This window comes from Xiphophorus maculatus, chromosome 21 (assembly GCF_002775205.1).
Source record: "Xiphophorus maculatus strain JP 163 A chromosome 21, X_maculatus-5.0-male, whole genome shotgun sequence".
Classification (NCBI taxonomy): Eukaryota; Metazoa; Chordata; class Actinopteri; order Cyprinodontiformes; family Poeciliidae; genus Xiphophorus; species Xiphophorus maculatus.
Genome location: NC_036463.1, coordinates 6427366 through 6439499, shown reverse-complemented (window position 1 = coordinate 6439499; position 12134 = coordinate 6427366). Strand labels below are relative to the sequence as shown.

The 12134-nt window shown below is 40.2% G+C and overlaps 1 protein-coding gene across 4 annotated transcripts in view; it reads left to right on the top strand.

The window, feature by feature from the left end:
• The window catches only part of LOC102238290 (zinc finger protein GLI3-like), a 122779-nt gene that overhangs the window by 36881 nt on the left and 73764 nt on the right, over window positions 1–12134 (top strand). For 3 of the 4 annotated variants that reach the window (XM_005798596.2, XM_023326342.1, XM_023326340.1), the window contains exon 3: window positions 11638–11883. In XM_005798596.2, the coding sequence (XP_005798653.1) occupies window positions 11638–11883 (246 nt within the window). The remainder of the gene's footprint in view (window positions 1–11637; window positions 11884–12134) is intronic. The other variant, XM_023326341.1, reaches the window with a different exon arrangement.

The following is a 12134-nucleotide window of genomic DNA, read 5'->3' as shown; positions in this document are numbered from 1 at the left end:
GTTTTTATATCCACTTGCTACATTAGAGAAGTTATGAACATTTGTACCATTTTTCACAAAAAACGTACAAAAATTGTTCAATAGCGTAAGACTCCTGGATGGAAATTTCAATGTCGTTGTCAACATGGGAAGCTGTCCACAGCTTTCTGTTTGGCTTCAGATGACGCATCGGAAAACCTTTAAAGGAGATAATTCAGATGTTGTGACATGAGGCTCTGGGAAGCTATTATCATTAATAGTTTTTTACCTGAAGAAGAAATGTATAATTTTTTCTTCAGCTTGTAGAAGTGAGAATAAATCCTCACAGACTTGTCAGACAGCAGGCCCTAGCTAATTAAAACATATTCAATTATCACAAACTGAAAATATGCATATATACAAAGACGTATTAGTGGACGTTAGATATCCGGGTCTTCACAAGAGATTGTTGTTGAGTTGTTTTATTCAGTCCAGATAGGTGAATTATGTTGTTGGAGGCTGAATCAGTCTATATCAAGACTGATGAGATGCAATTTTCTCGTAACAAAGTCATGATCTTCCTAAAAGTTTCCCAGCGGTCGATTTTGACCTTTTAAATCAGGGTCGAGATTTTGGGGAATTCCTCTCATTCAGCACTTATATACAGCTGCCTGACAGCTTGTAGTAACAGGTGGTGGAAAGGGAATGCTGCCTAGTTATACACATTATCAGGGAAAACCCTGAGCTGAAACTTCAAAAGGGAAGGAGTAGGGTTGATGATGAATTGTATTGTGTTTAAAACCTTCATTTAAAAAAAAATCTGACGCATATAGCCACTATGAGACAATGGTGTTTTGACAACCTTTGATTAAAAAAAAGTTGGAATTAGTTGGAATTACTATAAAATATAAAAATATTTTTGAAATGCTGTCATATCCATTATTTTATATTTATTTTGTTGCAAAAGGGATGTGTTTGCTAATATACTGACTACAGAATAATTACTAAATAATTTGTTTTCAAAGTAAGACTTGCAAAAAATGCAACATTTCTAATTTCAAAATGTATTCTTTGAGAAACAAAAAGTTAGCTGCAAGGAAAGCAGTTGCAAACACACTTTTTATTAAGAGTGAAGTGTTAAGAGTAGTTTGGAAAGTGTTTAAAATAAAACAGAATGTGTCATTTAATTTCATTAGTTAGGAGGAGTTATTTGCAAACAAGATTTTCTCTTTAACTTCTGACAGTATCACTGAACTTTTCGAAAATAAAAACATACTAATAATAAGTGATCATCTATTTTTGTGCTCAATCATGTCATCAGAACACACTTGGTGCAAAAAGGATGAATCTCTTAGTGGTGTCTCACTTGAAATGCTGGGAACTTTTCTGGGAGTTTTTACAGTGCAGTGGTGTGAGAAACAGGATTTTGAGATCACTGATTGGATATTTTATGCCCTGGTGCTCCCTTGAATCATGCATGACTTTACACACGATTTAAGGCTTTTGCTCATCTTCTGTAATGACGATTCAAGAGAAAGAATTTCATGTCCTTTCAAAGCTTTTCTCACACCCTCTTCTCACCATAACCTGTTGAAACAAAAGGATTTTGCTTCACATGATAACTATCTACCTATAAAAAAATTATTGTTAGATTTAACTTATTTATAAAACATTTGTTCTGCCAATTAGTGCAATAAAAATTCCAGATACACAACTCTCACTTAAATTCTTTCACAGGGTCTTTATTTAACACTTTTTTATATTCTTTAACTTATTTTCAACCTCTAGCCTCTTTCTACTACATAGTAGCTAAATCAGAGATTTCCCTACTGGCTGCAAACACAGTAATGAAGTCCTCTATGTTTAGCATGCAATTTTAAGGGGGAGTGACTTTAACTAAATCCTATTTAGAAAGCAAACTCCTTTGATGTCACAATTCCTGCAAGTGTCACGTGTAGATTTTTTTAGCATAAGCGACTGGTAGCTAAAAAAAAAAGGTTCATTGTGAGGTTTACTAAAGGTTTCAATGACTTTGTGTTATTGTAGGACTAATACATTTATTTCAAATATTGCCAGAGGCTTAACCCCCCCCCCCCCACACTGCTAAGTAACCTAGTATATGCCCAGAACAACCCCTCGCTGTGGGAAGAGGACGGAGGAGTCAGTTGCGTCCTGTTATTTTTATGGCATTTGGCTTGTAGTTTGGAATTCCAATTGTCATGCTCTCTGGTAAAAAGGCCTTATGTCCAAATGTGATGGGTTAAAAACTGTAAGCGTTACCAGCTGCAGCATCAAAGCCCCGGGCATGCTGTTCGTTTAACCCAGATCCGTCACACTCATGTGCAGCCCCCGATTCAACTTGTAATGTAGACATTCAGCAGGAGGCACTAAACTGAGACCAAAGTAGATTTATAGGCGTGAGGTGACTCCCAAAGCTCACTACCTGTGATATGTCAAAGATCATGGATGTGCTAAAATACAGTGCCCTGTAAAAGTATTCATGACCTTTGAACTATTCCACATTTTGTAATTTTATTAACAGTTTACATTTTAGTTTCATCTGGACTTTTGTGATTGATTATTAGAACGTCTCTCTTTAGTCTCTCTTTCTCCATTTGGAAGAGAGACTAAAATTATACATGGCTTAAATATCTGTAAAGTACGGCTTAGAGATGCATTTATCCCCCTTTACTTCAAAGCTCCTTAGTACAAATAAGTGCAACCAATTATATAACTGTCATATCTTTACTGAATCCATCATCCGGCAATGGTTTGGCACAACAGAAACTCTAACAAAAGATTGCTATTCACTGAAAATGTTAGACTGGGTCATGAGAGAACTGCCTGAGAGGCTCAATGTACAGTAACTATGGAGGAGTTGTACAAATCAACAGCTCAGGTAGTAGTAGATGTCACAACTATTAGTCAGGCACTCCAAAAATTTAGCATTTGTGAAATAGTGGTGAGAAGAAAAGTTACCATTAAAGAAAGAAAGTAGAAGTCCAGTTTGCAGTTCACTAAAAGCCATTTATGGGTTCAGAAAAAGTATGGAAGAAGGTGCAATGGCCTTTTCCCGCAACATGCAGAACATTTTTGAATGTAGCAATACTGGTTAAAAAAAAGGGTAGAGATTCACATTCTACCAGGACAAACACTTGAAATGTATAACTAAGAAATTATTTACATCAAAGAATATTTATGTAAGAATGGCCTAGTCAAAGTCAGACACTAATCCAATTGAGAATCTGCAATAAAACTTAAGTTACGTTCACAGACAAATTCAGTCAGATTGACTGAGACTGAGCTATTTTTCAAAGAAATGAGGCCTAAGACTTTATTCTGTAGATGTCCAACACTAAAATCCAAATAAAATATAATGAACTTTGGGATCGTCGTTAAACTTTGCAAAAGTCCAAAAGTTATGTACACATTTGCAAGGGACAGTATGATTCATATAGCTTATTGAATGGGAATCAGTATGGATTTACCCTTACAAACCTTGCAATACATCAAATATGAATTTAGCCAAGATCTATCACTCTACCAGCTTTAAATAGACTAAGAGTATTTTAGATTTAAAAACTGTTTTAAGAGTTAGTATAATAACTTTCTAATTAGTATCTCAAACTTTAACTGCAGTTTATGGAGCTTCACTAACAGGTGTGAGACACAATCAGCAGCAACAGGGCTGGCAATAAGTAGCTTGGACACATCTGAATATCCACAGACTTAATCACTGTGGAAGGCTGAGAGAGAGTCCACTTCAGACTCACCAGTCATTGATAAAGTGCTTAGCAGCAGGAAAATTAATGAATCCGGCCTGACTGGTTGGGAGTGTTGGGGGGTGGTGGGAGTTTAGGGTTGATGGGGAGGGAAAGGAGGAGGGAGGGTGTGTTCGGGAGGGTAATCCTGTTCCAGCTAAATGGCTGATCCCTCTCATTCCTCAGATATCAAATGTCAAAAGTTAAATTAGCCTGCTAGCCTCAGATACGAGTTAACATGCTTTTAAACGGGCCGAGGGGCGGTGATTCCTGCCCCCTCTGGGATAGTGGGCAGGTACCTTTGAAGTGTCTAATTATCCAGCTCCAACTAAGTGTAGGCAAACTATCCTAATGGGAGAATTTGTGTCTCAGTTGGCTGCAAGAAAAAGCTGTTAAATGAATGTATATTTTATCAGAATGAACACACAAGGTCATGTTCCTGTTTTACCAGAATATTCAGATTGATATTTGTAACTTTTTAAAGGTTGCGTCCTTTCACACTGACAGATGGAAAGTCCACTATGTTTTACATCACATTTGATGAGTAGAATAATTTTTTCTTGTCAGGCCTAACTGCTGGCTCTGGATCCCTTTGCCTTGGCTGGAAATCCATTTCTCTTGGCGAGGCCTTCCTAATCTGAGTGCCACAGACTTGGTTCGTATCACTTTGGTTTCAGAAGCGGGATTCCAGTGCTGAGATCCAAAAGAAAACTGGCCCACTGTGGTGTCATGGGCGCACTGTCTGGAATGACCCTAAAAAGACCCACTATTGTCGATATCACTCTGCCCTTGCAAAAAAATAATGTTACATTGTTACGGTGGACAATATAAGTGATCAAGGAGTTTAGACAGCTGGCTTGTCACAGAACTACTAATGCAGTCGACCAGAGCTCTAAATGGCATCTTCCTCTCTAAAGCTTTGATCAAATGCATCTCTTAGCGTTTGATTTGTCAAAGAATGCAGGCCAAGATGCCCTTTGAGTAGCAAAACCTTAAAAGCTGTAACTATCAGAGGTCAAAAAAAAAAGAAGAAAGAAATGCATCAGGGCACATTTTCAAGTCGAGGCTATCAGCCCTCTCACTGCAATGCTCATTGCTCCCTCACAATGTGGCCCTGATGAAATGGTCGTGGGGTTTCGGGCCGCTCTATGGTGGGCCTGTGCCCCTAATGGGTGAATGAAGGGCAGTGAGGGAGCAGGCGGAGGCTTGGGAAAGACACAACCCCGCTGTGAGGTTGATTTGAGGTGAGTGAAGGGAAAGAAGGAAGGAGTCAAGCAGGCTTTGATTTAGCCCCTCCCCCGCCCCAGGGGTTGGAGACTGGTACTGTGAGATGCTGAGCTCTGGGTGCGTCCCCGAAGACCCCCGGCGGCACAGAGAACAGGATGGTGGGTTGTGGAGTAAAGAGGGTGGGGGGTGTGGGCTACTGAGAGCCAAATTGAGATGTGGGAGTCATCAAATTTGCCTAGATGAATATTGAGGAGGGCATTTGTGAATGCTGTGCGGGAAATCAGTAGCTGACAAAAGACTACTAACCAGAAGAGGGACCTTATTTAATTCTCTCTACAATTTTGCCAAACATCACTCATGCATTGATGGGTACAAACCCCGGGATGGAGTCAGACATCAGTTCAAAGTTAGATAAAGTTCTCCAAAACATTTTTATAGATGATTAACAGCTGACCTCACTGCAAAAACACAAACTCTTACCAAGTATTTTTGATCCATTTCTTAGAACACTTGAAATAAGACAAAACTAACAAGAAACTTTTCAGAAAGATATAGGAGCTTAGTATCTTGCTAAAGAGTTACTTGTAAGTTAGTTTTATCTTATTTCAAGTCCACAAATATATTAGGGTTTTGTATTTTTTGCAGTGCTGTCTTTGGATATCATAACAATTATGGCAGAGTGGTTTAAGTTACTGTTTTTTCAAGAAGGTGTTTGGAAGTCACTCTTTTTAGTGAATTATAAGAAGCACCGTCAGTACTCTGTAACCTCCACAAAATGCATACCTGTTGTAAAAACGGCAGTAACCGTCTTGTAATACTGAGCTAATCGTCCGAGGAGTTGATCAGGAATAAACTCGCACAATTGCACTAATCCCCAATCTTGCTGGCTGTTGTTGGTTTGGTACAGTCCCTCTTATATCAGCCCGCACTAATCGTGAATGATTCCCTCTGTCTTTAGCGGCCCTGCCAGAGCCGGTGAATCAGGTACGTAAAGCCTAAGCCGCTTGGAGAGGTGCTCTTATTAAACTCTAGCCAGCTGCTGGAATTTTTCTTCCCCCTCTCATTGTTGATTGGAGGAGTCTTGAGTCTTTCCCTGGAGTTGATTTGCAAGAGAAAGGAAGAAAAAGGAGCAAGAGATTATTGCACAGGAGGAGAAGAGCTTTGAAGAAGTGTTTTGTGATTTCACTGTATATCCTCCACCTTTCTCCATGTGATCCTTTAGCCAAAACATGTTTTCAGAAGTTAGGAGGTGGAACTCCGATTATGTCTGTCTTTGTCTCTGAGAAAGACTCTTAGGGTGATTGTAGCTTGCAGTAGCCCCTTCTAGACCTCTGAAAAATATAAGTTTTAGACGTTGGTCGAATACTTTAGAGTTAAGGACAGACTATCACGCGGAGGATGTGTAAGAAAAGTTCTTCTTTTTAGCCTGTGCCTGTGGACAATTCCTTCAAAACAACAACGTTGAGGGTTTGTTTCACGTTTGATTGATTCCCAATGAGCTCCCTTAGCCAAAACCAGTTTGTGCCATAGTACTTTTAGAAGATGGAAGGTGAAACTCTGTTTTTGTCTGGTTTTGTCCCCCAGAAAGGATTTTGGGGAAATTGTAGGATGCAATGGCGCTTTTGTAGACCCCTGAAAAATTAAAGTCCTAGACTGGAAGGCAAGGCGGATGCTGGAGAGTTAAAGACAGATTGTCATGTGGAGGATGTTTAGAACCAATCCTTCTTCTTAACCTTTGCCTCTAGAAGATTCCTTCAAAACAATGAGGATGGGGTTTGGTTTCACTTTTGATTTGTCTAAATTGGCTGGAAACTCTTAACTTTAGCCCCTCTTATCCTGGAGCCCAACTCTTTGAGGCATTGGCCCCACTCCATATCTCATTATCTCTTTCAAAATTTCATTTTGTCATTGCACCCACGCACTCTTTCATACTCCCCCCCCCATTAGAGGCAATACATTGAGTTTTCTCGAAAGGTATTTGAAACAGAATCTTACAATAGAGACTGCAGATGAGGGCGGGGGGCAGTGGAGAAACCTGGGTTTTAGGGTTTAATGAGTGGCCTGCTGGGGGTGAAAGAGAGATAGAAACCAAGTGAGCGAGAGCAACAGAGAGTGCATTTGTGGAGCGTTAGAGGGAAAGGAGAAAGAATCGTAAGGGAGAAAGAATACAGGAATGAAGTACCAGGTACCATTATAGTGGCAAAGAAAGCTGCTGAAATACTAGAGCTGGGGCGTGTGCTCTGATCAGGACGGCAGTGAGCACAATTACCTTCTTTTCAAATCCTTCAGTGACACTGCGGGAGGAAGGAGGACTTTGAAACTTGAAAGGCAAGAGCTCGCTTTCAACCTCAAACGCGAGCAGGAAAGGGCTCTGAAATTTGTTCAGTGCTCCCCATCCACCATTAGCTTGTTTCTTCCTCTCGCCTCCAGGCATTTAAGCGCTTTTTGAAAAGATGTTAAGAAATTCAATCACCATAGAGAGAGAGAGAGCGGGATAGTTCTTTTTTTTCAGTATATTTTTTTTTAAGGCATGCTTTCCTCTGGTCCACAGAGGACCGGCCTGCTGCTTTTGTGTTATGTACTGAATAGACCTGCAAACTGGTAGAGGACTGGATGCAGTAACCCTGGGAAAACAGGGAGGAAATAAAAGAAGAATCTAAAATGAATGAAGGGAAAAGGGAAGGAATCTGTTGGGCAGATGGTCAGAAGTTAGAAAAAGGTTGCATGGCTAACTTTAAATTTATAAAAATTTAATACGTTTACGTCTGCTCTGTCTTCATCAGATGTGCTGGTAAAAGATATGTGGTTGATATCCGATCCCTGGTTTTTGTAAAGCTTTTCCTTGCCGTTTCCAGTTTTAGCCAACTTCAACATCTTTTTAAGATTCATTAAAAACTCTCATAATAGTCATCATGCAATCAGTGACCATAAAACCATTTCTAGGATCCTATAGTGGCAAGTAGCATATTTAGTGCACTTTGCTAACAGTAAAAATCATATTTCTCTACAACAGAGGTCAGCAAGTGGTGGACTGCTGTCAGGTATTGGATACAAAGTAGGTCTTGACTCAGATTGATTGGGGTTATTTATAGAAATGAGTTTTAATTTGTGGAACTTTTAGACTTGTGTTCATTTCTATTGGCATGGGGTCAGTTATCGATTAAAAGTTTACGACTCAAAGGTTGGAAGCAGAGCAGCTTTGCTTGAATATGTTCAGTGTTTCCTATTATCTGCCGAGGTTGGTTTCAGGTCAGTTCACTCTCTCACCAATTCAACAATTCATCCCTAAATCAGGTATGAGTTCACATCCTGTGGCAGACCACTTCTTTTGTTCTGCTGAAAAGAAGCAATTAAAGCTGCTAACGTATGAAATTGTGAAGGAGTAAACTGATGGTATTTTGTAGCACTCTGAATGAACAGCCTACATGCCCCAGTAGATTAAACAATTTCCTTTTGCAAAACTGTTTGTACAGCTTTGTTTTTCGTCTTGGTTTCTTTTTAAACATCACACTGACAGTGAAAACGTGGTTTTCCTCCCTCAGTAGAAACAATCTCTACATTGAAGGGGGTTGTGTTTTGCATTCACTGATTGAAAAAAAGTTTGATTTTTGAGGATGTTGGCATATTTTTTTTTTTACAGATTCTCAACATGTTTCACTGGTACAAAAGGTTTCCTTGAGCAGCCAGAAGCAGCACACAAGAGAAATCCATGAACGAGAGCAGGTCTGTTCCACCAAGACGTCAAGGAGTTAATTGCCCCTTGTGCTGCAGAGTGTTTGTTTAACCATTTAAGGTTCTATGAACTGCTGTAATGAAGCCCCTGAAGGTGGTATATGGTGGAATGATGAACCCTCCTCCTCGGGGGGATGGAGGGTGGAGTGTGACAGTGCTGTGATTGAACCGTTTGCCGCTTGACCTCACTTGTTATGTTTGAATAGCGGTGGGGGTCACGACTGAAGAACAAGAAAGTTGCGAGTAACGAGGAAAAATCTAAACAAACTAGAAAGCCTTTCTTTTAACAAAGCAGTTAAACTGTAACTCCTGTAGCTCACAAACACACTCTGATGAATCTATTCATATAAAAGATTTAATATCTGCTTAAAATATAATAAAATGAAAAACCCAGCTCATAAATATGTAGCCAGTCTACTTTTGCAGCTAGAATTGTAGATTTTCTGCATAAGGAAGTGCTGGGAATACACAGCAGGAGCCATGCTGCACACAGCTACGTGCACGGTCTCCCCTTTCCTGCACGGTCTACAGTCCCGACTTTCTCAATCCATGTCAGGAGATGAACCCAATTTCAAAATCCCTTTATGTTAATATTGCGCTTTGCAAGCGCAGACCTATTAATCCAGCTTTAACCGTATAAGTTGCATTATTCCCCTTAATAAGATCACTGGCTGTGCAGTATAGGATTAAATACTTATATCATAACTGACACTGTCATTTCCCGCGGATGAGAGTGACTTGCTTCTCTCCGGCTGTCAGTTCCGCATTAGGAATCCTTGAATCCGCTGCCAGGGCTGCGCCAGGGCACGGCTGGCCCCGGATGCAGGTAATGGATGTGGGAGAGTGAGGGGAATAAAAAGCGGGACCCCTCGAGCTGCTCCTCCTGCTCTCTCATTGCCTCTTTCAATCTCATTCTCTAGTCCTTTCTGATTGCTTCTCTTTTTTCCTGTGAAGTGGCAACTCTCTGCAGTGCTTAAGGTGGCGCTCTTTCATCTGGCCCTCTGCCCTGTTTCTAATTGGCAGTTGGATTGCTGTTATGTTGCAGTGGATTGTGGGGGAAGGCTGCTAATACTACAGAACCTCTGGCGCCAGTGGAGGGGCATTTTGCCAGGTTCTCAGTGAGGGACATTAATGTTGGAAAAGGAAAGCTGGAGCATTGATGACCAGCATCCTTAATGATGAACTCACTTTAACTTAAAACAAGGGCTGAACATGTGGGGGATTTACTGGAAGCTAGTGAATGTTGCTTAGGGGAAAAAGTAAAGTTAAAAGGTTTTATTACTTGTTCATGTTATTGTTATTTAATTCTTGCAATTATTTCCAGTTTGAAACAGAACTTGCTTTTCAAATTCTAAGGCGGGTTAGTTGTGTTTGAACAAACTAATCTACTAATCATAAAAATCATCAATTGTCAATATTTTGTAGACATTGGACCCCTGGTGTTTACGATGTTTGGGAATTACAGTCGACAGCAAGTAGCTGAAATCTGTAGATGATTGTGATCCCTTCTTAAAACTCTTATAACTGCTATTTTAAGATATATTAATATGCACAGTGGAAACTGTCTTTTTTTTAACTTAGTTTTTTTTTTATAGTGGAAACTGTCTTAGGACTGAGGTAGACGTTAATGCCAACAGTCTGTTCTTTGGACTAGAGCCAATCAGTACCAAAGAAAATAAATGACGCTCCAGGATTGGCTGCTTTGCAAACGCAAACTAAGAGCGTGTCAAGCAGCTTTGTTTTCTTGGATTTTATCTTATGCCATTTTGCAGATGAGTCTCACCAATGTTGGAGTGTTGTAGAAGCAACTGCTTTGAAGTCCTCGTAAGTGTAACTGCTTGTGAGAATTCTTGAACTATGACTATTTATATCTTTCTTAAAAAGATAATTAACAGAGTTAATTTGCTTTTAAAAACTGCTCCTTGTAAATGTATCTAATTTAAATTGAAATAATAAAGAGTCCCAGACATGCCACGGCACTTTTAGAGAAAGTATCAAACTACAGAAAAGACTAATGCTAATACCAGAAGGTTAGCTGACCTTTGTACACATCAGTTCAGAGGCCATGCAGAGGGTCAAAGACCACGTCTTTTCGGGGGAGTTAAGGCTCTGAGCTCAACTTCACCTTTATCCCGATTACATGGCATGCTGAGGATCATACAAAGACCCCATGTCTCTCTTTTTTCTCTCTTTAGACAAAAAACATTCTGTTAAGAACTGATGGTTAGGGGGATGCTCATACAGCTTAAAATGCCTCTCTTTTCTTTTAAAGTCTGCTTCTAAAAATAGCAACTTTATCCTTTCAGTAGGCTCTTTTTTCATCTGTAAAATTTTAAAGTTTGAGTGTGCGCAGCTCGTAAATTTGATTGGCTAATCTTGACATATATATATATATATATATATATATATATATATATATATATATATATATATATATATATATATATATATATATATATATATATATATATATATACCCAGAATGCTCTGAAACTTTGCTTAGTGCTACTATTGTTGTCTGAAGACATGCACTACTCCATCTCAAAAATAACCAATTAGAGCCACGTGGAAAGTCTTAGTGCTGTCAATCAATGCAGTGTACATAATGCTCAATGTGCTAATGGTGGAGAAGCAACTTAGTGTTCCAGGAAAACCATTTACCCGCCATCGCCGGTGGCTTTGCTAACTAGACTGATCATTCTTTGCCTATCTTTAAGAAGCTGTAGTGTAGCAGAGAGCAAGGGGGAGGATTTGAGCAGCACACACACAATCCTAATTGATGGCGCTAAGACCCTCCTTCTGGCTCTGATTGGTTGTTTCTAGGGAGCACTGGGAGATGGCAAATGAGCTCAGTTTTTTTCTCAGATTATCTGTCTCTTACCATGCTGTCCAGTCATAATGAGAGTTACCTGAAACATCCCTTTTCTCCCTTTCCCCTTGTGTTTCTTCATTCTGGCAGAAGATGAGAGTTCGGGGACGCCATACCACCGTGAGAGACGCAATGCCATTAGCTCCCAGGCCCAGACACCCGGCGCCCTCGACAGAACCGTGAATGAGGAACCCTCCACCTCCACAGAGGAACGCCCGTCCCTGCTCAAGAAGGAGCTGCACAGCTCCCTGCCCCATCTGTCTGACCATGCTCTGCCATACAGGGGCACGCTGTTTGCCATGGACCCCCGTAACGGCTACCTAGACTCACACTACCGTAAGTCCACAGGCCTTCCAAAAGTTGGGAACTTAGGAAACTTTACAGCTCAAGGGCGCGTTTGTAGCGTTCTAAATGCTGAGACTAGCTTTGCTTCCTTACTGTAGGTGAAAGGCATGACTGTTAGACGCTTGATTAAGTCTGACAGATTAGCCCTACTCTTAGACTTGCACAGACACACACTTGCGAACACATGCACGCTTGCTTGCAATGTTTGGTGCCTGGGAAGTTAGTATGGGGAACAGGCCGGC